The sequence below is a fragment of the Pseudophryne corroboree genome, chromosome 12 (assembly GCF_028390025.1).
Source record: "Pseudophryne corroboree isolate aPseCor3 chromosome 12, aPseCor3.hap2, whole genome shotgun sequence".
NCBI lineage: Eukaryota > Metazoa > Chordata > Amphibia > Anura > Myobatrachidae > Pseudophryne > Pseudophryne corroboree.
Genome location: NC_086455.1, coordinates 106,250,302 through 106,276,994, shown reverse-complemented (window position 1 = coordinate 106,276,994; position 26,693 = coordinate 106,250,302). Strand labels below are relative to the sequence as shown.

Below are 26,693 nucleotides of genomic sequence, written 5' to 3'. Positions count from 1 at the left end.
TGAGTGTAAGCATTTACATGAAATGCAATCGCACGCATTTTAATTGTTTCTATACTTACAACTGAAGAGATAGATGAATGCATGTCCATGCAATTGCATTTTACTTCTATGCAGTGTTGGAAAGAACCAAAAATATGCTTTCTCTGACGTCCTAGTGGATGCTGGGAACTCCGTAAGGACCATGGGGAATAGCGGCTCCGCAGGAGACTGGGCACAAAAGTAAAGCTTTAGGACTACCTGGTGTGCACTGGCTCCTCCCCCTATGACCCTCCTCCAAGCCTCAGTTAGATTTTTGTGCCCGAACGAGAAGGGTGCACACTAGGGGCTCTCCTGAGCTGCTTAGTGAAAAGTTTAGTTTTAGGTTTTTTATTTTCAGTGAGACCTGCTGGCAACAGGCTCACTGCATCGAGGGACTAAGGGGAGAAGAAGCGAACTCACCTGCGTGCAGAGTGGATTGGGCTTCTTAGGCTACTGGACACCATTAGCTCCAGAGGGATCGAACACAGGCCCAGCCATGGAGTCCGGTCCCAGAGCCGCGCCGCCGGCCCCCTTACAGAGCCAGAAGCAAGAAGAGGTCCGGAAAATCGGCGGCAGAAGACATCCTGTCTTCACCAAGGTAGCGCACAGCACTGCAGCTGTGCGCCATTGCTCCTCAGCACACTTCACACTTCGGTCACTGAGGGTGCAGGGCGCTAGGGGGGGGCGCCCTGAGCAGCAATAAAAACACCTTGGCTGGCGAAAATACATCACATATAGCCCCCAGGGCTATATGGATGAATTTTAACCCCTGCCAGATTACACTGAAAAACGGGAGAAAAGGCCGCCGAGAAGGGGGCGGAGCCTATCTCCTCAGCACACTGGCGCCATTTTCCCTCACAGCTCCGTTGGAGGGAAGCTCCCTGGCTCTCCCCTGCAGTCACTACACTACAGAAAGGGTTAAAAAAGAGAGGGGGGCACTAATTAGGCGCAGTATAAACAATACAGCAGCTATAAGGAGAAAAACACTTATATAAGGTTATCCCTGTATATATATAGCGCTCTGGTGTGTGCTGGCAAACTCTCCCTCTGTCTCCCCAAAGAGCTAGTGGGGTCCTGTCCTCTATCAGAGCATTCCCTGTGTGTGTGCTGTGTGTCGGTACGTTTGTGTCGACATGTATGAGGAGGAAAATGATGTGGAGGCGGAGCAAATTGCCTGTAATAGGGATGTCACCCCCTAGGGGGTCGACACCTGAGTGGATGAACTGTTGGAAGGAATTACATGACAGTGTCAGCTCTTTACAAAAGACAGTGATTGACATGAGACAGCCGGCTACTCAGCTTGTGCCTGTCCAGACGTCTCATAGGCCGTCAGGGGCTCTAAAGCGCCCGTTACCTCAGATGGCAAATACAGACGCCGACACGGATACCGACTCCAGTGTCGACGGTGAAGAGACAAATATGACTTCCAGTAGGGCCACACGTTACATGATTGAGGCAATGAAAAATGTTTTACACATTTCTGATAATACGAGTACCACCAATAGGGGTATTATGTTCGGTGAGGAAAAACTACCTGTAGTTTTCCTGAATCTGAGAAATTAAATGAGGTGTGTGATGAAGCGTGGGTTTCCCCCGATAAATAAACAGTTATTGGCATTATATCCTTTCCCGCCAGAGGTTAGGGTGCGTTGGGAAACACCCCCTAGGGTGGATAAAGCGCTCACACGCTTGTCAAAACAGGGGCTCTACCCTCTCCTGAGATGGCCGCCCTTAAGGATCCTGCTGATAGAAAGCAGGAGGGTATCCTAAAATGTATTTACACAACATACTGGTGTTATACTGCGACCAGCAATCGCCTCAGCCTGGATGTGCAGTGCTGGGTTGGCGTGGTCGGATTCCCTGACTGAAAATATTGATACCCTAGATAGGGACAGTATATTATTGCCTATAGAGCATTTAAAAGATGCATTTCTATATATGTGTGATGCACAGCGGGATATTTGCCGACTGGCATCAAGAGTAAGTGCGCTGTCCATTTCTGCCAGAAGAGGGTTATGGACACGACAGTGGTCAGGTGATGCGGATTCCAAATGGCATATGGAAGTATTGCCTTATAAAAGGGGAGGAGTTATTTGGGGTCGGTCTTTCAGACCTGGTGGCCACGGCAACAGCTGGGAAATCCACGTTTTTACCCCAGGTCGCCTCTCAACATAGGAAGACACCGTATTATCAGGCGCAGTCCTTTCGTTCCCATAAGGGCAAGTGGGCAAAAGGTTCCTCATTTCTGCCCCGTGACAGAGGGAGAGGAAAAAGGCTGCAGAAATCAGCCAGTTCCCAGGAACAGAAGCCCTCTCCCTCCTCTGCCAAGCCCTCAGCATGACGCTGGGGCTTTAAAAGCAGACAGGGAGGCAGTTTTGGAAGCCATTCACAAGCTGTATTCCCAGCAGGTGATAATCAAGGTACCCCTCCTGCAACAGGGAAAGGGGTATTATTCCACACTGTTGTGGTACCGAAGCCGGACGGCTCGGTGAGACCGATTTTAAATCTAAAATCTTTGAACACTTACATACAGAGGTTCAAATTCAAGAGAAGGGGACTACATGGTGTCTCTGGACATCAAGGATGCTTACCTTCATGTCCCAATTTACCCTTCTCACCAAGGGTACCTCAGGTTTGTGGTACAGAACTGTCACTATCAGTTTCAGACGCTGCCGTTGGATGGTCCACGGCACCCCGGGTCTTTACCAAGGTAATGGCCGAAATGATGATACTCCTTCGAAGGAAGGGAGTTTTAGTTATCCCTTACTTGGACGATCTCCTGATAAGGGTAAGATCCAGGGAACAGTTGGAGGTCGATGTAGCACTATCTCAGGTAGTGTTGCGACAGCACGGTTGGATTCTCAATATTCCAAAATCGCAGCTGGTTCCGACGGCTCGTCTTCTGTTCCTAGGGATGATTCTGGACACAGTCCAGAAAAAGGTGTTTCTCCCGGAGGAGAAAGCCAGGGAGTTATCCGAGCTAGTCAGGAACCTCCTAAAACCGAGCCAAGTCTCAGTGCATCAATGCACAAGGGTTCTGGGAAAAATGGTGGCTTCCTACGAAGCAAGCCCATTCGGCAGATTCCACGCAAGAACTTTCCAGTGGGACCTGCTGGACAAATGGTCGGGGTTGCATCTTCAGATGCATCAGCGGATAACCCGGTCACCAAGGACAAGGGTGTCCCTCCTGTGGTGGTTGCAGAGTGCTCATCTTCTAGAGGGCCGCAGATTCGGCATTCAGGACTGGGTCCTGGTGACCACGGATGCCAGCCTGCGAGGCTGGGGAGCAGTCACACAGGGAAGAAATTTCCAGGGCTTATGGTCAAGCCTGGAGACATCACTTCACATAAATATCCTGGTGCTAAGAGCCATTTACAATGCTCTAAGCTTAGCAAGACCTCTGCTTCAAGGTCAGCCGGGTTGATCCAGTCGGACAACATCACGGCAGTCACCCACGTAAACAGACAGGGTGGCACAAGAAGCAGTCAATGGCAGAAGCTGCAAGGATTCTTCGCTGGGCGGAAAATCATGTGATAGCACTGTCAGCAGTATTCATTCCGGGAGTGGACAACTGGGAAGCAGACTTCCTCAGCAGACACGACCTCCACCCGGGAGAATGGGGACTTCACCCAGAAGTCTTCCACATGATTATAAACCGTTGGGAAAAACCAAAGGTGGACATGATGGCGTCCCGCCTCAACAAAAAACTCGACAGGTATTGCGCCAGGTCAAGGGACCCTCAGGAAATAGCTGTAGACGCTCTGGTAACACCGTGGGTGTACCAGTCAGTGTATGTGTTCCCTCCTCTGCCTCTCATACCCAAGGTACTGAGAATTATAAGATGGAGAGGAGTAAGCACTATATTCGTGGCTCCGGATTGGCCAAGAAGGACTTGGTACCCGGAACTTCAAGAGAGGCTCACGGAGGATCCGTGGCCTCTACCTCTAAGAAGGGACCTGCTCCAGCAGGGACCCTGTCTGTTCCAAGACTTACCGCGGCTGCGTTTGACGGCATGGCGGTTGAACGCCGGATCCTGAAGGAAAAAGGCATTCCGGATGAAGTCATCTCTATCCTGATCAAAGCCAGGAAGGATGTAACCGCAAAACATTATCACCGCTTTTGGCGAAAATATGTTACGTGGTGCGAGGCCAGTAAGGCCCGACGGAGGAATTTCAACTGGGTCGATTCCTACATTTCCTGCAAACAGGAGTGTCTATTGGCCTGAAATTGGGGTCCATTAAGGTTAAAATTTCGGCCCTGTCAATTTTCTTCCAGAAAGAACTAGCTTCAGTCCCTGAAGTGCAGACGTTTGTAAAAGGGGTACTGCATATACAGCCTCCTTTTGTGCCTCCAGTGGCACCTTGGGATCTCAATGTAGTTTTTGGGTTCCAAAAGTCACATTGGTTTGAACCACTTAAAGATGTTGGCCCTGGCCTGGGCCAGGCGCGTGTCAGAATTGGCGGCTTTATTCTGTAAAAGCCCTTATCTGATTTTCCATACGGACAGGGCGGAATTGAGGACTCGTCCTCGGTTTCTCCCTAAGGTGGTTTTCAGCGTTTCACCTGAACCAACCTATTGTGGTGCCTGCGGCTACTAGGGACTTGGAGGACTCCAAGTTGCTAGACGTTGTCAGGGCCCTGAAAATATATGTTTCCAGGACGGCTGGAGTCAGAAAATCTGACTCGCTGTTTATCCTGTATGCACCCAACAAGCTGGGTGCTCCTGCTTCTAAGCAGACTATTGCTCGTTGGATTTGTAGTACAATTCAGCTTGCACATTCTGTGGCAGGCCTGTCACAGCCAAAATCTGTAAAAGCCCATTCCACACGGAAAGTGGGCTCATCTTGGGCGGCTGCCCGAGGGGTCTCGGCTTTACAACTTTGCCGAGCAGCTACTTGGTCAGGGGCAAACACGTTTGCTAAATTCTACAAATTTGATACCCTGGCTGAGGAGGACCTGGAGTTCTCTCATTCGGTGCTGCAGAGTCATCCGCACTCTCCCGCCCGTTTGGGAGCTTTGGTATAATCCCCATGGTCCTTACGGAGTTCCCAGCATCCACTAGGACGTCAGAGAAAATAAGAATTTACTTACCGATAATTCTATTTCTCGTAGTCCGTAGTGGATGCTGGGCGCCCATCCCAAGTGCGGATTGTCTGCAATACTTGTACATAGTTATTGTTAACTAAATCGGGTTATTGTTGTAGTGAGCCATCTTTTCTAGAGGCTCCTCTGTTATCATACTGTTAACTGGGTTCAGATCACAAGTTATACGGTGTGATTGGTGTGGCTGGTATGAGTCTTACCCGGGATTCAAAATCCTTCCTTATTGTGTACGCTCGTCCGGGCACATTATCCTAACTGAGGCTTGGAGGAGGGTCATAGGGGGAGGAGCCAGTGCACACCAGGTAGTCCTAAAGCTTTACTTTTGTGCCCAGTCTCCTGCGGAGCCGCTATTCCCCATGGTCCTTACGGAGTTCCCAGCATCCACTACGGACTACGAGAAATAGAATTATCGGTAAGTAAATTCTTATTTTTCCCCTAGTACAGGTTATCTTCAAGTGCACATTGAACTTTACTAGTAGCAAACCAAGCATTGGGCCTGGAGCAGGAGTACAGATAGATGTATAAAACTCTGCAGTGAGGGATTATCAAAATGTTTCTATGCACGCAGTTCAGGAGTAACATATACATGATTACCTTCCAACTTTGCATGGGGCACACTGTGGCTAGTACGACCACAAGTGTAAACACTAGTTGCCACTTGCCACCACAGGTGAATTCCACAGTTCCCTCTTCTTCACCTTTGTGTAGGGATGGCCATAGACCATCAATGATTAAAAATCATCGATGGTCTATGACTGATGGTAACTACTTTTTCCATCGATGGGGGGAACCAGATGGTTTCCCACCGTCGATGATAAAGGGCTATCAAATATTTTTTTTTTTTTTTCTCCAGGGTGTCAGGGACACAGAATAGCTCCGCCCCCTAACACCCATGAAGCCACACACCCTGGTCCTGATTAACCTGCGGCTAGCTCAATACTAAAGTAATAGTGACCATTGATGGTTCCCTTACATATGGTTTCCCACCATCGGTGTTGTCCACCGATGGTACAACCGATGGTGTCCATCGATGTATAACCCACCGATGGCCATCCCTACCGTTGTGTTCTCTATATGTTATCATAGGCGTCACAAAGAACAATTGCTTTGTTCAAACAGCTAAGAACCGTAGGCGTGCGCAGGGGGGGTGCCTGGTGCGCCCAGGCACCCCCTAATGTCCGGAACCCCCCTTACACAAGCCTGTAATTGAGTCATTGCCAAGCTTGCAGTGCTATTCCTGACTGTGTATGCCCACCTGCACTCTGCGCCCGCCAGCACAGACCGCCCGCTCTCTATGGCCGTCCGCCTGCTCGCTATGCCCGCCCACCCCTGCTCTCTACACCCGTCCACTCCCGCTCTCTACACCCCCGCTCTCTGCATCCGCACACTTCCGCTCTCTACACCCATTCACTCCCGCTCTCTCTACCCGCACCTGCCCTCCACCCGCCGCTTCCCTCTCTTCACCTGCCCGCTATGCCCGGTCAGCAGGCTTGGTGATAGGGGAAGAGATACGCCGCTGCAGGGTCAGTAGAGGGTGCATTTGTCAGCTGCACCCGCTACTGGAACCCACATATGAACAGGACTGCAGGGAAGGAGGTGGTGAAGGAGAGAGAAAGGATGGCAGTAGTTGTCTATGCATGGAGTGGCAGGCGGCGAGGAGCGCTCAGCTGCGAGCGCACCCACAACAAGTAATGTATAATGTATATTATATAATGTATTGGAGGGGCACTATGTCACATAATGTGTGTGTGGGGGGCACTGTGTGGCCTATGTATTTAGGGTGCACTGTGTATTATCTAATGTGTTTGGGGAGTACTATGGGGTCTATTAAGGCCGGGGCATAATGTGGCATAATGTGAATTTTGCCTCATACTGTGTGGTGTAATGTGAATTTTATCTCATACTGTGTGGCATAATGTCAATTTAGGCACATACCATGTTGCGTAATGTAAATTTTGCCTCATACTGTGTGGCGTAATGTGAAGTTTATCTCATACTGTGTGGCATAATGTAAATTTTATCTCATACTGTGTGGCGTAATGTGAATTTTGCGTCATACTGTGTGGCATAATGTGAACTTTATCTCATACTGTGTGGCATAATGTAAATTTTATCTCATACTGTGTGGCATAATGTCAATTTAGGCACATACCATGTGGCGTAATGTAAATTTTGGCTCATACTGTGTGGCGTAATGTGAAGTTTCTATCATACTGTGTGGCATAATGTGAATTTTACCTCATACTGTGTGGCATAATGTAAATTTTATCTCATACTGTGTGGCATAATGTCAATTTAGGCACATACCATGTGGCGTAATGTACATTGTGTCTCATACCGTGTGGCGTAATGTGATTTTTTTTCTCTTACTCTGTGGCGTAATGTGAATTTTATCTCATACTGTGTGGCATAATGTAAATTTTGTCTCATACCATGTGGCGTAATGTGAATTTTATCTCTTACTGTGGGGCGTAATGTAAATTTTAGCTCATACTGTGTGGCATAATGTGAATTTTGGCTCATACTGTGTGGCATAATGTAAATTTTGGCTTATACCATCTAGCGTAATGTGAATTTTGGCTCATACCATGTGGCATAATGTGAATTTTGCACCAAGGCCCACCACTCTCTAGTTCCACCACTAGGTCAGAGATAGGTTGGGTAAGTGTAAATAGCGATAGGATAGAGCGGCAACTAGGGCTCAGAATTATGCCGTAGCGGACAGTCAGTAGTGGCTACTGGTCGAACCATTATGTTTCATTTTATTTCTCTGGGGTGTATTGTATCTACTATTAGGAACTAGGGATAAATTAGATTACGCCACGTGATTTTACTAAGATAATGTAAAATAGTGTTAGACATGTCCCTGGGCGGTGCTAGACACGCCCAAAAGGTGGTGTGAGACACGCCCAAAAGGCGGTACTACACACGCCCCTCCAGCAGTGCACCCCCTAATAAAATTAGCTGCGCACGCCTATGCTAAGAACCATTGTATTTCAAAAGCACGTAATATCAAAGCGCTGAAACTGTATTTGATCTTAAAATATTTATTTAATTCAGACACAGATGCTACTGCAGGAGGGGATGGTTAGGGTTAGGCTGTGGGAGGGGACTGTTGGGGTTAGGCTGCAGAAGGGTTGGGTTAGGGGCAGTGGTGCAACTAGAAAAAATATCTTATAGGTACTGTGTGCGCGCCAAAAATGGGTGTGGCCAAATGCTACATGGGGCATGGCTAATGAAAATGGGGGCGTGGTACACATATGGGGGGGGCCAGATACACATATGATCCCAATAGTGCCAGATACAGAAATGGCCCCACAGTGCCAAATACAGAAATGGCCCCACAGTGCCAGACACACAAATGGCCCCACAGTGCCAGATACACAAATGGCCCCACAGTGCCAGATACACAAATGGCCCCACAGTGCCAGATACACAAATGGCCCCACAGTGCCAGATACACAAATGGCCCCACAGTGCCAGATACACAAATGGCCCCACAGTGCCAGATACACAAATGGCCCCACAGTGCCAGATACACATTGCCCCACAGTGCCAGATACACATTGCCCCACAGTGTCAGATACACATTGCCCCACAGTGTCAGATACACAAATGCCCCCACAGGGCCAGATACACAAATGCCCCCACAGTGCCAGATACACAAATGCCCCCACAGTGCCAGATACACATTGCCCCCACAGTGCCAGCTACACGAATGCCCCCACATACACTGCCCCAGCCGCTGACACTGTGACTGTTAAAATAGTATGTACTACACCTAGGCAGTCAGGCTCCCCTCCGAGAGATGAGCTTGCTCCAGTGCTCCGTACTCCTAACGAGGTGACCCCTGCAAGTTGTTGCTGCATTGCTCAAGGAGAGAGTGAGACTGAGAGAAGCGCCCAGCCAGCCCCCAGTGTCTTCTTCGCGCCAGCTGCGGGAGTGTGATTATGTCACGATCACGCTCCCAGCAGGCTGGGAAGGGGAGGCGCCGACAGGGAACGGCGGCTTTGAGCGCACTGAGCGGCGGCCCGGTGGCAGTGAGTACGGCGTACCCATGGCTAAATTCTTAACAGTATGCCGTACCCGCGCACTTGCACCATAAGCCATCTGCATTCTCAGTATCGGGATTCCATACCCAACACATCCTGTCTTTAAATCCTACATGTATGGTAAGGGGGTACACACGTAGCGATGTGTGCTGAGCAATCTAGCACTGAACAATCAGCACACATCGCGCTGTGCGCTGAACGGGGGGAAGAGATGTGTGCTGATTGAGCAAGGGGGGGGGACGCTCACTTCACACAGCGGTGAAGTGAGCAATCTAACTAGATTGTGAGTCAGCGATCGCTATCGCTATGGGGCATACACACGGAGAGATGTGTGCTTCTTTTCCAAGCAATCTAATCAGATTGCCTTGTCAGATTGCTTAGAATTCAAGCACACATCACTACGTGTGTACCCCCCTGTAGTTTCCACACAAGATTTTTCCATGCTGCTTTCCAGACCATTTACCTACATTATATTATCTTATTTCAGGCTCCTCCGCCTTTTCTTCAGCATGATCAGGACAAGGTGATTGAAGAATATAAAACGCTAGAAGAAGAACTCCAGAACCTGCGCATATATTACAGGTACAAGCCAGGGACATGATTACTCTGTACACATCAATGACATCAACAACTGTACCTCTGCTTTCATTGCTAGCAAACATAACGAACACTTTCTGGAAGCAGTGTAATATTATTTACAATTATTCTTCACTTGTTTGGTATCCTAAACCCAGTATGGTGAAATTGTAGCAACACCGATGACAAGACCATCAAATCAGATAGTGGAACATTCAGAGCCTGGATCTACAGCTGGAACTAGATTTACTGCATTATTTAGTTCAGCCATTCGCGCCAAATGAAAACTCATTGTCATCAGGGCATCGAGAGGGATATTCATGCCACAATGCATCTTGGATCCTCATTCCTGGTCCAAGAAGTATCAGGGCTTCATATTCCTTATGATGGCCCTGGTTACAGTGCATTTTTAATTGGTGCAGACTACTGAATTAAATAATTATTAATCTTCATTACATTTTTGTCAAGAGATTAGATATATTTTCAGTAAATTAGCTGTAATCTGCCCATTTTATAAAAAAAAAATGTGCTAATGGGAAACCCTCCTAAAATCAACAAAACCTTCACATTTAGCAGGAATCACTATAGGGTCATGCTTGTTATCTATATTGCTACTTGTGTGCAGGGCCAGCTCTGCCATTAAGTTTACCTAAGCGATTTCCTATTGCTCTAATGGGTACGGGGTGGATCAAACACTAAATGAATAACATAATATCGCTAACATGCCTGTGGCACCCCGACATGGAGTGCTGACAACTGACATGAAGAAAAGGTATCTGTCAGCTTCTTGACAATATAGGAGAGAAAGAGTATATACTCTTTTTGGGCACACTCTTTGAAACAGTCGGAAGAAAACTAGAATATGTGAAAATGAAAACATAATATTTTATTAATCAATTATTAAAAATTAAACATTTGTATCCTGGACAAACTGGTGAATAAACAAACAACTTACATATAGGTTAAAACTCGACAATGATGGTCCCTCTAGAATAATGAGGAAAAATCCTTAAATATGCGGACCAGATATTGAAGATATACTTTTATAAATCGAATCAGCAATTAATTACCTGCCTAGAATCAGCTATTGTTTGTACACAACTCGTAAACATACCTGTGTGTCCTTATGATATCGACCCAGTGTGAGTCTTGAAAATTAGATCTTCAATATCTGGTCCGCATATTTAAGGATTTTTTCCTCGTTATTCTAGAGGGACCATCAGTATCGAGATTTTAACCTGTATGTAAATTGTTTGTTTATTCACCAGTTTGTGCAGGATGCATCAAATCAGTGCCGTAACAAGACATTTTAGCGCTGTGCACAAGAAACAGCATCGGTGCCCCCCCCTCTAAAAATATAGGGGCGTGGCTTTATGGGGAATGGGTGTGGCCACAAAATAATACCAATTCATATTACGCTGCACAGTACTCTTAATTATTCAAATTATGCCGCACAGTACACATTACCAGGTAGAGCCCCTTTTACACATTATGCCAGGTAGAGTCCCTGTCACACATTGCGGCAGGTAGAGCCCTTGTCACACATTATGCCAGGTAGTGCCCCGTTTTACACATTACTCCAGGTAGAGCCCCTATCATACAGTATGCTAGGTAGAGCCCCATCACACATTATGCCAGGTAGAGCCCCTATCACACATTATGCCAGGTAGAGCCCCCTTTTACACATTACTCCAGGTAGAGCCCCCATCACACATTATGCCAGGTAGAGCCCCCTTTTACACATTACTCCAGGTAGAGCCCCTATCACACATTATGCCAGGTAGTGCCCCATTTTACACATTACTCCAGATAGAGCCCCTATCACACATTACGCCAGGTAGATTCCTCTTTTACACATTGCGGTAGGTAGAGTCCCCTTCTACACATTATGGCAGGTATAGTCACAAGTGAAAGGGGGTGGGAGAGAGAGGGAAGGGAGAGAGAGATATGGGGGGTCATTCCAAATTGTTCGCTCGTTGCCGATTTTCGCTATGCTGCGATTTGTTGCAAACTGCGCATGCGCAAGGCACGCAGGGCGCGTGCGCTTAGTAATTTAACTAAAAACTTAGCAGTTTTGCTGTGGATCCTGCAGCGCTTTTCAGTCGCACTGCTGATCGGTGAATGATTGACAGGAAAGGGGCGTTTCTGGGTGTTAACTGAGCGTTTTCCGAAAGTGTGCTAAAAAATGCAGACGTGTCAGGGAAAAACGCGGGAGTGTCTGGAGAAACGGGGGAGTGGCTGGCCGAACGCAGGGCGTGTTTGTGACGTCAAACCAGGAATTAAACGGACTGAGCTGATCGCAATCTGTGAGTAGGTCTGGAGCTACTTAGAAACTGCAAAGAATTATTTAGTAGCAGTTCTGCTAATCTTTCGTTTGCTATTCTGCTAAGCTAAGATACACTCCCAGAGGGCGGCGGCCTAGCGTGTGCAATGCTGCTAAAAGCAGCTAGCGAGCGAACAACTCGGAATGAGGGCCATGGTTGGGAGGGAGAGAAACAGAAAGGTGGTAGGTAGAGAGACAGAGAGAGAGGGATGGAGCACATGGGGGACACACACTCTCTAACTATATGATGATGGCTGCGGCTCCCGGCATCCCCTGCACTTTGCCCAGCATCCCCTGTGCGGCTCCGGCCCGGGCTGGTGCAGGGACGCTGCTGCACGAGAGGGGAGGAGCGAGGCGGAGCACACATGGAGACCGAGCTGCTTTTCCGGCTATAATGTACATCAGCAGGTGTGCATCCGGCAGAAGAGCTGTGTGCAATGCTACTGTTATAGCGGGCAGCGCTGCAGCTAGCAGTTGACATGGCGGACATCTCAGCTACAGAGGGGGATCGACATGGGGACAATAAGGTAAATAGGAAGATAGGTATCGGAGACCAGCGACCTGTACAAAAGATGCTTCAACTCAGGGGATTCCAAACTCACTATAAAGAATTCATGGTACTAATGTCACCAAGTTAACAACATAGCAAGCCACTCACAGAAAGAAGGCTTAATAGTAAATTGACTGGAGAGTCAGGGGAGCCTCCATTGATGGTAAAGTCACTGGAAACTGGGAGGCCCAAAGGGAGCCAAGAGGCTTGGGGAGACAAGGGTCCAGCTCCAGCTAACAGCAGAAAGAAACAATCTGCTGGGGAACAAGATCTCCCAGCACCTTCCAGAGAGAGGAGGGGCAGCTAAACGGAATGAGGGCGGTGGGTCAGTAATACGTGGGCCACAGGTAGTGTGAGTCGCAGCCACAGCAGCCTGGGGTGTGCTGAGGTGGAGGGGAGGGAGCCGGACAGGGAAGGTCCCAACAGCCCTGCACCAGAATCCGCCGGAGGTCCAGTGCAGGAGCCTTCGCGGTCGAGACAGATGACAGCTTCACACATCAGTGACCCTCTGCTGCCGCTGCCCGTTGTGCCTGCAGGCGAGGAGATGGAGATTTAGAAGGGAGGCTGGAGGTACTGGCATACGCAGCTCCTCTATCATTACCGGAAGTCGCGGCTTCGGGTGCCTGCTTTCAGAGGGAATTGAGTCTCCAGCTTCAGATGGGAGAACAGGCAAGGATGGAAGGTATGTCCCCTGTCTCCACGGCTATTGTCCCCCAGCTGGCGGTTATCAATCAGGGTGGATGGTGTGTCCACAGCGTAAGTGCGCTATGTGCCAAGCACCATCCGCCCACACCTAGTTACGGTGGGTTACAGGGCAAGAGTCTGTTTGCCAGATCTGGTTACCAGCCCCCTTAATGTCTACCGCTGACAGCAATCCTCCCCTTCAGTAATCACCTAACTGCACCCCCCTTCAGTAATTACCTCACAGGCATTCCAACTTTGAGTAATCGCCTCACAGAACCCCCACTGCATTAATCACCTCACAGCACTCTCCCTTCCTCTTGAATAAACAAATGACAGCACACACCTCTCAGTGCCAGCAAAATGACCTCATTAGATGCCTCCTTGTCCCTGGCTCCTTATCACCTTTCATAGCTCCCAGCCTCCTTCTTAGAACTGGCCCTCTCAGGCTCCTTCATTCCTGGGAATGTTACAAAGAGTAGCTCTGCAGGCTGTCAGGAATTATAGTTTAAAACGGATACACATTTCACACTATTTACAGAGTGCAAATCACAGAGCTAGACTACAACTCCCAGCAGCTCCCGCGGTACAAAGAAATGCACACCCAAGCTGTAATAGCAGCTATGCCGTACTAGAGGCCTGGTTGTCATGGGGGTATTGGTGACGAGCTATAACCATACAGTACATAAAAACAAGAAGTAAAAATGGCCCCCTCCGGGATTAGGGTCCCTGAAGCTTAAGTTTTATAGTAAATCCACCCCTGGTGTAAATCACGTGTTTATACATACAGAGAGCCTTTAACCACTTCAGTGGCGAGTTTTCAATTTAAAAACACACCCTGGGGGGTGTTTTTAAATTGGCATGGGAGTGGTGGGGAAGGTGTAGGGGGGTGAGTAATGGAGCAAGGCGACGGCTGGCGATTGCCCGTGGACATCACCCGCGGGGATCGCCAGCCCCAGCGCTGATTCCTGGCTGCCTTGCTGCGCCTGGGAATCAGCATAAACCATTATACAGCTAAGCCCGCCCCCCGGCCAACAGGAGTCCTGTGAACGGGCTTAACTGCATAATGGAGTATGCTGATTCCCGGGCGCCGTGCACGCTGCTCTGATGTCACCAGGGAATCAGCAGGTAGTATGCATGGAAATCTTCCAGGGTTGCCAGCGCTATCGGTGCTGGCTACCCCGGAAGATTTCCAGGAATACCACCGAAGGGGTTAAAGGTAATCTTGTCATAATAACCCTTTAATCAGAGACATCTATCATTTACACAGCTTCTGTGGCTAATTAAAACCAGGTGAAATGCAGGCTTGGATTTAGCCAGCCTCAAAACCTGTGTAAATCATAGATGTCCTGGTTTAAATGGATATTATTGCAGGCCTATTTAAAGGAATAAACTTTGTTACGTGCTCTGCATATACAAGCCTTTAGTAGAAATCTACAGTACTTATCTTATTCACATTACACCACATGTAGTGCCCCTGATTCATATTACACACACAGTACAGTAGTGCCCCTTATTCACATTACATCACTTAGTAGTGCCCCTTATTCACGTTACGTCACTCAGTAGTGCCTTTATTTATGTTACGCTACACAGTGGTACCCTTTATATATGTTATGTTACACTGTTGGAATTACTGTGCAGGGCCATGGAGGAGGTGGAACTACCATTACAGGTGATGGAACTCGGTTCCACCCCATTCCCCCCCTCCCCTCACTTTAACCCCTGGGTATAGGTAATCCCCTTGCCGTTGCCAATGGTCTATTCAGTGTTTCCTGGCCCAACAAATCGTGACTGGGTCGCATACGTTGATGCAAAAATATTAGAAGGTTGGTTTTTCATGTCATTGGATAGCACCATTAAAGAAGGTTACCACAATAGGGGTAGATTGACCTTCCCAGAAATGCACTTATTGGGGGAAGGGTGGCTGTGGGCACCCAGAACTATGCCTCCCTCCTTCTCAACACTTGTATCACATTTCTTGCGCCAAATGGAGAGGAACTGTGTGACGACCAGGCTGTAGCGATCATATTTACATAATAAAGTCCCAGCAGGGACTTTATTATGTAATATTGAATTTACCGTACCATCTTCTGATCACATTTCCCCTGAGATTTTTCCAAGAGCTCCACAATTTCAGGTACTATAGCAACCACAAATTTTCTTTCTGTTCATTATTTAGGGGGTAACTCCAAGTTGATCGGAGCAGGAATTTTGTTAGCAGTTGGGCAAAACCATGTGCATTGCAGGGGGGCAGATATAACATGTGCAGAAAGAGTTAGATTTGGGTGGGTTATTTTATTTCTGTGCAGGGTAAATACTGGCTGCTTTATTTTTACACTGCAAATTGGATTGCAGATTGAACACACCCCACCCAAATCTAACTCTCTCTGCACATGTTAAATCTGCCTCCCCTGCAGTGCACATGGTTTTGCCCAACTGCTAACAAAATTCCTACTGCGATCAACTTGGAATTACCCCCTATATTGTGGAGAGGTGTAAGAGCAGGAGAACAATGCAACACTGCAATCTCTGTGACTGCAGCTCCTTATTGATCTTAATCCCCTCCACGTCTTCAGCCAAAACAATGAGATGAACCAAGGAAATCAGGAACAAAATGGCAAGAAAAAAATCCCAACAGGCATGGGAAATCAGCCAAAATGTAAAACCACTGCATAAGGCAGACGGGTCATATGGAGTTCAGCTAGCTGCACCTATGGTAAGGATCAAGCTGTCCTTTTCAATAGACTGTTTTATTACTCATAACACTGTGAATGAATATATATCTTTTTTTTTTTTATATAACTGTAACCTGACATTCAAGTTTATCCTGTTAGAGGATTTACACGGATCACCAGGTGCAGATATACTTCCTTTGCATACAGTTATTTTTCTTTATTTAGGGCCATTTATATACGACATTGTATTATTTTTTCATACTTATCAGTAGGCTGGCAGCTTTCTGACTGGGTGATGACAGTGGACAATAGAACGGAGTGGCCATGTGCTGTAGATGACGTTAAAGTAGTGTTAATTAGTCCTATTGAATCGCTGCATTGACAATTACTGTTCAAAACCTTAAAGGGACTGCATCATCAACAAAACTTCTCATAGAGACTTTGTACCTCTATTGTGTTTTCTCTTACGTCCTAGAGGATGCTGGGGTCCATTTTAGTACCATGGGGTATAGACGGGTCCACTTGGAGCCATGGGCACTTTAAGAGATTAATAATGTGGGCTGGCTCCTCCCTCTATGTCCCTCCTACCAGACTCCGTTTAGAAAATGTGCCCGGAGAAGCCGGTCACAGCTAGGGGAGCTCTTAGGAGTTTTCTTAGTTTTTTTTGTTTTAATAGAGCATTAGGTACAGGAAGGCTGCTGGCAACAGCCTTCCTGCTTCGTGGGACTTAGGAGGAGAGTACGAACCAACTCTTCAAGTTAGTGGTTCTCTATCTCTGCTGACAGGAGCTCCGCAAGCCCACGAGGCGACCGCTCACTCCCGCAGCACGGCCGCCACCCCCTAACAGAGCCAAAAGATAGAAGAGTGGTGAGCACAGCGCCGGCGACGCGGTTATGGCGGCATAAGAGTGGGAGCGCAGCTCTGACAGACTGCACTCTATGAAGGCTCAGCAACACACAGTGTAGGCGCTTGGAGGGGCGTCCTAGGCCAGCACGATCACCCTAAACTGGTAAAAGCAGCTAACATGGGCTAATCCCGCTGTTAGCATATAAGACCTCCGGCCAGTATAATCAAATTGTGCGGGATCCTGCACTCACCAGCGCCATTTTCTCTTTGCAGATATAGGAAGCAAGACGCTGACAGGGAGCGCTCCACATAACTCCAGTTATCCTCTGCGGTACCAGGGTGTTATAGAAAGGGGGGCGGAGTGTGTTGTTAGTACTAATTAACCTATTAAAGTTGGTTAGTCAGCGCCGGGCTTTTATCATAATAACTGCCCACAGGGGCGCTGTGTGGCTGGCTTCTTAGTCTCTGTGGCTCTCTGAAGGTACTCTGGAGGAAACTATCTGACATTTTCCTGTGTGTGTGTATATCCCACATTACCGTGTCCAAGGACTCTGTGTCCTGCGCTGCAGAATGTTTATCTTCTCCTGAGGAGTCTATTCCATGTACTCGGGACTGCAATATGCTTTCTCAGCCTTCCAAATCCGAACCCGCATGGGTGGATTCTTTAAGGGGAATGATATCCCAGATTTCTACAAGGATGTTACATACTAAGAAAGAGACCCAGTTTTTAAGGAAATCTGTGGAGGGTTTGCAGTATTTAGCCCCCACTAATTTGTCAAAAACCCCACCTACATACCCACAAAAGCGTACACTTGCCCAGATAATGCAAGCTGACACTGATACCGACTCCTATACAGGGGACGTGGTGGGGATATGCAGGGGGGGGGGGGATGCATCCCTTGCTAAAGGGGTGCAACTAATGATTGAAGCCATTAGGGATATTTTGCACATTACTGAGGAGGTACAGTACCTGAGCAGGTGGAGGAACCTTTTTTTACAGAAAGTAATAAATCCTCGCTTACCTTCCTGGTTTCCAAGGAGTTAAACTGTTTGTTTCAAAAATACTGGGAAAACCAGAGAAAAAATTCCAGATCCCAAAAAGGGTTCTCATTGCTTTCCCTTTCCCTGAGGAGGATAGAGAAAAGTGAGAAAACCCCCCTATAGTTGACGCTTCTGTATCTAGGTTGTTAAAAAAGGTGGTTTTACCTGTTCCTGGTTCAACCGCTTTAAAAGAGCCGGCTGACCACAAGATTGAGACTACACTCAAATCACTATACACAGCTACTGGCGTAGCTTTAAGGTCCACTATTGCTTGTGCGTGGATTTCTAAAGCTATAGTAAAGTGGTCAGGCACATTGCTAGAGGACTTGGATACTATGGATAGGAGTGACATTGATTTGTTCTTGCGTCACATACATGATTCTGCAGGGTTCATGGTGGAGGCCATGAAGGACCTTGGCATGCTGAATGCATGGGCTACTTCTATGGCGGTCTTGGCACACAGAGGACTCTGGCTACGCCAATGGACTGCGGATGCAGAATCCAAGAGAAGCATGGAGAACCTACCCCTCACAGGTCAGGCTCTGTTTGGGGACGCATTGGATGCGTGGTTCTCCACGGCAACTGCAGGTAAGTCAACCTTTCTTCCCTCAGCAGCACCACCGGCTAGGAAATCTTATCCTTTGCCTACACTGCAGTCCTTTCGGACCGCAAAATTTAAAAAATCCAAAACCCCGCCCACCTTCTTTAGAGGAGGTCGGGGAAAGTCCAGAAAACCTGCACCATCAGGTTCCCAGGAACAGAAACCAGGTTCTGTTTCCTCAAAATCTTCAGCATGACGGTGGACCTCCCAGCCTGCTGGTCGGGCAGGTGGGAGCGAGCCTAAAACTTGCAGTCACGTTTGGGCGTCATCATGCCTAGACTTCTGGGTAAAGGATATTGTTGCCCAGTGATACAGACTGGAGTTTCAAGAACTCCCACCTCACAGATTCTTCAAATCAGGCTTACCAGCTTCGCTGACAGAAAGTGCCATCCTACAGGCAGCCATTCAAAAATTGGTTCAAACGAATGTCATTGTTCCAGTTCCACTTCACCTACAACACAAGGGTTATTACACAAACCTGTTTGTTGTACCGAAACCAGACGGTAAGGCCAATATTAAACCTAAAGTCATTGAACCCCTACTTGAGGGAATTCAAATTCAAGATGGAGTCTCTGAGAGCGGTGATCTCAGGTCTGGAGGAGGGGGAATTCCTAGTATCCCTGGATATCAAGGATGCATACCTTCACATTCCGATCTGGCCACCTCACTGGGCTTATCTCAGATTTGCACTGCTGAACTGTCACTGTCAGTTCCAGGCACCGCCATTTGGCCTCTCCACAGTACCGAGGGTGTTCACCAAGGTCATGGCGGAGATGATGCTACTCCTCCGCAGACAGAGTGAACATAATTCCATATCCGGATGATCTGCTGATAAAAGCAGCTTCCAAGGAGAAGATGATGCAGAGTATTTCTCTCTCAACTCGACTACTCCAGGATCATGGGAAGATCCTGAACTTTCCAAAGTCACATTTGGAGCCGACGAGGAGACTGCCCTTCCTGTGGATGATACTCGACACGGAAGTGCAGACGATGTTTCTACCGGTGGAGAAAGCGCTGGTGATCCATTCAATGGTCCGGGAGCTCCTGGAACCAGCCCAGGTATCGGTTCATCAGTGCATTCGCCTTCTGGGGAAGATGGCTGCATCCTACGAGGCTCTTCAGTATGGAAGATTCCATACAAGGTTCTACCAACTGGATCTCCTAGACAAATGGTCGGGATCACATCTTCACATGCACCAATGGATACGCCTGTCATCGAAAGACAGAATTTCACTCCTATGCTGGCTGCAAGCTTCTCACCTACTCGAAGGCCGCAGGTTTGGGATTTAGAATTGAATCCTTCTAACCACGGATGCAAGTCTCAGAGGCTGGGGAGCAGTCACCCAAGGGGAATTCTTCCAAGGAAGGTGGTCCAGTCAGGAATCTCTCCTTCCAATAAACGTTCTGGAACTGAGGGCCATTTACAACGGCCTTCTACAAGCGGCACATCTTCTGCATGATCAAGCCATTCAGGTTCAGTCGGACAACATCACAGCGGTTTCCTACATAAACAGGCAGGGCGGAACAAAGAGCAGAGCTGCAATTTCAGAGGTAACGAGAATCATCCTCTGGGCAGAAAAGCATGCGATGCGCTGTCAGCAATCTTCATTCCGGGAGTGGACAACTGGGAAGCGGACTTCCTCAACAGACACGATCTCCATCGAGGAGAATGGGGCCTCCACAAGGTGCATTGTTTGTTGGTTCAGCCATTGCTGAATTGTTCCGAGTTGGTTAACTTGGCTTTCCTATTGTTGTACGTGTGAGCTGGTGTGAATCTCACCACTGTCTGTGTATTTCCTTCTCTCGAAGTATGTCCGTCTGCGACTTAAGCTTCACAGGAACTGGCTTTACAGATGTAGTACCAGGGCCAGCTCCAGGCCTACTAGCACCCTGAGCGAGAAATTTTGAAAGTGCCCCCCCCCCCCCCCCCCCCCCCATGCGCGCGCTCCTGGAAAAGTGAGCGTGGCCTCGCAACTTCATATTATCAAACTATAAATACATATATTTTTACACCCCCTCAACCCACACAATTAGCAGCCTTACACATAACAGCCACAGTAGTGTTCCTTACACATGTCTCCAGTATCGTGCCAGATACACATAATGACCCCAGTAGTACAGTGCCAGATAGACATGACATGCCCCCCAGCAGTGCCAGATATATATGATATACTCCCCAGCAGTGCCAGATAGACATGATATACTCCCCCAGCAGTGCCATATACACATGATATGCCCCCCCAGAACTAGAGAGTGGTGGGCCTAGGCGCATATGTACCTGCCACACCTCACCCCTTGCATCCCCAAGCACCTACACCCTAATTTTGAGTGGGACATTCTGAAAAGTACGGGAGATTTAGAGGGCAGAACATTTGAGTTTTAATATAACACAAGTACAGTTTAAAATATACACATGTGCCATCACAGACACATTTGCCTCTTTCTATACCATCAGACTCCTCTGTACGACACCAGCACTTGTCCCCATGCTCACCAGCTACTGACAGTAGTGCCCCTTATTCACATTATGCCACACAGTATGAGCCGAAATTCACATTATGCCACACAGTATGAGCCGAAATCCACATTACATCACACAGTAAGAGCAAAATCCACATTACCTCACAATTTATGAACCGCAATTCACATTACGCCACACGGTATGAGACGAAATTCACATTACGCCACACGATATGAGCCAAATTCATATTACGCCACACGGTATGAGCCAAATACACATTACGCCACACGGTATGAGCCAAATTCACATTATGCCACACGGTATGAGCCAAATTCACATTACGCCACATGGTATGAGCAGAATTTCATATTATGCCACACGGTATGAGCCAAATTCATATAATTCCACACAGTATGAACCAAATTCACATTATGCCACATGGTACATGTTATTCCCCTTGGCTTGTCCGGACAAATGCAGTATGTTACAAATAAGAAAAGCCAAGCATTCATTATATAAGAAGGCTGGTTACTGATGGTCTGGTGTGATGTGATGTCCTGATGTATGGAGTAAATTTTGGATGTGAAGTAAGTGGCACAGTCAACAGCAGAGAGTGAGGAAGGGAGACGAGGTGGAGGTGGGTAGAGGAGTGAGTTGAGAGTGGCAAAGAGGCACCGGAGGTTGGAAGACTGGGAGGAGATGAGGTTCTTGAAGTATGACTGTTTAGCAAGAGAAAGGGCAGCACTGAAGGATGAGAGCATAAGTTTGAAATGGAGGAAGTCTGCCTTAGAGCGTGATTTCCTCCAGTGTCGCTCAGCAGTACGTGAGCATTTTTGCAGATATCTGGTGCATTTGGTGTGCCAGGGTTGAGGTGTTAATTTGCGAGGGTGAATAGTGGTTGGTGGAGCAACAGAGTCAAGAGCAGAGTAAGGGATGCATTGTATGTGGAAGTGGCTTGTTCAGGGCATGAGAGAGAGAATAGGAGAGAGAAGTGAGTCAAACAGGGAGGAAAGGAATATGGTGTCAATAGCTTTGATGTTACGCTTAGTAATGGTAGCCTTAGGAGGTAGAGATGGGGAAGTCGAGAGAGATAGTTTAAAGGATAGCAGGTGGTCGCCAGAGAGGGGAAATGGGAGTTGGAAAAATCAGAAATCTCACAGCGGTGAGTGAAGACCAGATCCAGTGAGCTCCCATTCACATGGGTGGGTGAGGAGGTCCACTGGGAGAGACCAAGTGAAGAGGTGAGGTTAAGGAGTTTAGAGGCACGGGATTGTGTGGGGATGTCAATAGGGATGTTGAAATCGCCTAGGATAATGGAGGGAATGTCAGAAGTGAGGAAGCCAGGAAGCAAAGTTGTCGATGAATTTGGAAGCAGTGCCAGGGGGGTGGGGGGGCGGTAAATGACAGCTACTCTAAGATGGACTGGTTGAAAGAGGCGTATGGCATGGACCTCAAATGTAGAGAATGTAAGGGATGGTTTTGGTGGTATGAGATGGTAGGAGTAACTAGAAGGTAAAAGGACCCCAACCCCACCCCCATGGCGACCCCCAGGTCGGGGTGTGTGTGTGAATGTGAGGCCCCCAGCAGAGAGAGCTGCAGGAGAAGTAGTGTCAGAGCCAGGGCGTAATCCAAGTTTCAGTAATGGCTAGTAGGTGTAGGGAGTTGGAAATGAAAAGGTCATGAGTGGGGACCAGTTTGTTACAAACAGATCTGGCATTCCAGAGGGCACAGGATAGGGGGTAAAAGTTGTGGGAGAGATGGGAATGATATTATCAGGGTTGCTGTAGCGATGAGGTGAGATTAACTTTGAGGGCAGGGATGATAAGAGAGTAGTGATGGTACGAATGCCTGAGCTAGGAGGGAAACTGCAGGAGGTGGGCAGGGAGGGAGGTCAATGTGATGTGGATGGGGGTGTGGGGAGGTGACAGGGAAGGGAGAGAGGGAGCAGGGCTAATCATAACAGCATGAAATGCAATTTATTAAGAGGGTTTGGGCCTGATTCATGATTTTAAGTAAAGCAAGTAACTTTGTACCTGGAACAACCCATGTTGTCATGCAAGGGGAGCAAATACATTTATATTTTTTCTGCGCAGGGTAAAGACTGGGTACTTTTTCATGTAGCCCGCAAGTGTTAGCTTTATTTTTTCATACCTCCCAACTGTCCTACATTCAGCGGGACAGTCCTGTTTTCCTAGGACTGTCCTACTGTGTCCCGCGGCAGAGCCGTAACTAGACTGTTTGGTGCCCTGTGCCAGAGAAAGAATTGGCGCACCTCCCCTCCCCGCCCCCAGCCATTTTTCTCAATAGGGACATAAGGTGCATGCCTCGTGGGGCATGACAAGAATGATCCCAGCGAAAGCCCATGCTATGATGCCCCTTCCCACAAATAAATAAATATGCACTTTTCGCTATGTAGTTTTTTGTGAGTACTTTGCCTAAAAACAAATAAAGAACTTTTTATTCTTCAAATGGTGAGTGCGCAAATTAAAAATGTTCTTTATTTTGGATCATATTTATGATCTTTATTGGAGCACCCCGCTGTTGGACATTGAGGTTGTATGGAGTGCAGACACCACCTACTACATATATACATGTATGTATGTATATGTATATATATATATATATATATATATATATATATTTATGTATATATATATATATATATATACATGTGTGTGTGTGTGTGTGTGTGTGTATATATATATATATATATAGATATATAAATATATATAGATACATATACATGTGTGTGCGTGTGTATATATATATATATACACATATAAGGGAATTGTAACTGAATAACAACGCGCTGTGAAGTTAAGTGCATGAATGTGGTATAAAGAGGATTTGTGTCCAAATCCAATTTCTTGCAGTGGTCTATAAATGTGTATCTTATATTATTAAATAACACATTTCAATTTACTTCCATTCCCAGGATTCAAACCTATAACCTGTTGTATTCCAGTCAAACACCCTACACATTGAGCTATTTTATCCTGCATAAAAACTATGAACACTATATGAAGCTACTGGTACTTTGTAAAAAAAATAATCAGCATTGTAATTGAGCAGATCTATGTAGTGTGCAGCCACACACTACATAGATCTGCTCAGCCACAATGCTGATTATTTCTTTCACAAAGTACAAGGTAAGCTTCAAATAATTTGAAATCTCTAGCTTTCTCTGCAAGGGCAGATAGCTCAGTGAATAGATTGTCTGACTGCACTGCCACAGGCAATGGGTTTGAATCCCAGGTATGTCAGCATCTTGAAATGTAATAACGGACATCTCAAGTTGAGTTCATGAATGTTAAGTATTAGCGACAGAAGGAGTTAGGGTAGAAGACAGGGGCTGTCAGAAGATGCTGGGCTTCAAAAAGGGGGTAAGCTTTCAACCCTACTTCCACGCTATCTCACCTACACTCAATTTTAGATGCTTATAGTGTATCCTCCTACTATAAACTTAACACAACTAAGACTGATGCTCTCCCCATTCACCTTTCCAACTTTCTTCCTTCTCTCCGCTCTAGTTATCCATATAAGTGGAGGACCATCTCGATTTGCTACTTAGGTATCAATATTCCTGCAGATACCTCTAAGGTTTTTGAAGTAAACTTACCACCTCTCGTAAGCTCGCTTTCAACTCTATCTATATCTTGGCTTACGTTTGATATTTCATGGTTAGGTCGCCTGGCCACTTTTAAAATGACCTTGTTGCCCAAATTGATGTCTCTCTTCCGCACGATCCCATATAATTTTCCTAAAAAAGACTTGAAAGCCTGCACTTCTATTTTAATGAAATATATTTGGTACTCTAGCCCCCATAAATTGGCTTGTTCCAGGATGATTCTCTCCAAAGCCAGAGGTGGACTGAATCTTCCTGATTTAACCCGTTACCATGAGGCTTGCAAACTGGCCTAGCTCAAGACCCACTCGAACATAGACTCTCGTCTGGGGTGGGTGTGTCTCAAGAAATCGGTGGTTTTGCCATTTCCCTTGGAGGATATTTTTAAACTACCTAAATCTATACGTCCAGCCCTCAATATGCTGCTCCCCTCCACTTTAGCTTCCGTATCGGCGTGGGATAATTTAGCTGTCCAACTTCCCTCTCCATTATCTAATCTTTCTAATATCTCCTTGAAGACTTTGACCAAATTAATTCCAATTTGAATCTCTCCAAATGGGTCGCTTTAGGTGCAAGGACCCTTGGTGATTTGCTTGAAGGCCGGAATTTGCTATTGTTCTATAGTTTACAACAAAAGTTCTCTTTGCCTGACTCTGCGTGCCTAATTTCTCATTGGTGGAAAAACCTACCTAAACGATTTGATGCCTTCGATACATTTTCACCAATGGTCTTTGCATGTCTTTCTCAAGTGAACTCTATGGGGGGGGGGCATATCGTTTTGGTATAAACTTCTCATAGATTTGATTGATTCCCCTAAATTGAACGCAGAGAGGAGATGGGAGTCAGAGTTGGGCATATCACTATCACTCACTCAATTGAGCAAAATCTTTCTTTCTTCTTTCTCTATGTCTAGGTGTTTAAATCATACTGAAATGCTCCTGCAGTTAATACAGAGGCTCTATTTAACGCCAGATAGATTGCATACATTTTGGCCCTCATGTTCTAAACTTTGCTGGAGGCAGTGTGGCGACATAGGTCATGTCTACCATATATTCTGGTCTTGTCCCCTTGACTTTCGGTTTTGGATTGAAGTTTTTGACTTAATTTGTAAAGTATGTCACTATCCCCTACCCCCTCGCTGGCTCTGTTGAATATTGTACCCGATATCGTCCCGTCCCGTCCCACCAAAAGCATGCTCTGGGACATATCCTTATTGCTGCTCGAGCAGCTTTGGCTCAACATTGGAAACAACCTACTGCTCAACCTTTATTGAAAGTTATACAAAAAAATTAACTTTCACTTTATTATGGAAACAGAATACTTAGCATATTCCTATTCGACCACCGCCCTATTAGTTCGCTGGTCTGCTTGGCATATATTTATAACAGACGGTGAAGGTGCTTGATATACTCCTCAAGCGTTTCCAAATGAACCCTGCCAGTTTAGCCTTAATGAGAAGGCGTCCGATCCCACGTCTGTCCCATGATTAATTGTTTGTATATTATAGCACTGTCCGCTTTTATATCTGCGTATTTCTCACTGTATCGTTGAACTGTTTGGCGATTGATGTCGTGTGTATATTTGCCATGTATGTACTTGATTTCTGTGTTATATAATGTTGTGAGCAGTATAACCGTGTGTTATGCTTTGAGAATCTAGATTTCTTTCCCCCTCCTTCCCTTCTGTTTTTGTTCCTTTCCCTTATCTATCTTTTTTCTGTACCCCCTAAATGCTTGTTTTCAATAAAAATTGTTGATGTAAAAAAAAAAAAGGGGGGGGTAAGCTGCAAGTGGGAAAGTAATTAAAATAGATAATTGACAAGTGCCGCCAACAGCGCCCCCTACCCTGCAGCGCTATGTGCTAAAAGCATCTCAGGGCTGCGATCGCCTCTGCCTGATTCACAGGCAGAGGCTGTCGCAGGGCGGGAGGGGATGTGCCAATGGAGCTAGAACGCCATTGGTGGGGTGCGGTCCAGACAACGCAGGCGTATCCGGACCATTGCGGGAGCGGGCAGCGATGGCTTTGTGATGTCACGCGCAGCCGCTGCGACCCAAGACACGGTGGGTAGCCGCCTGCCAGCGCAAGCTGGGAGCTACTCGCTGGGTGCAAAAGAATCGCTGCCGTGCGATGCTTTTGCAC

At 47.0% G+C, this 26,693-nt stretch overlaps 1 protein-coding gene across 5 annotated transcripts in view; it reads left to right on the top strand.

Moving 5' to 3' along the window:
• The window catches only part of MIPOL1 (mirror-image polydactyly 1), a 921,515-nt gene that overhangs the window by 768,167 nt on the left and 126,655 nt on the right, over positions 1-26,693 (top strand). For all 5 annotated transcript variants that reach the window (XM_063947849.1, XM_063947848.1, XM_063947845.1 and 2 more), the window contains one exon: positions 9,660-9,754. In XM_063947849.1, the coding sequence (XP_063803919.1) occupies positions 9,660-9,754 (95 nt within the window). The remainder of the gene's footprint in view (positions 1-9,659; positions 9,755-26,693) is intronic.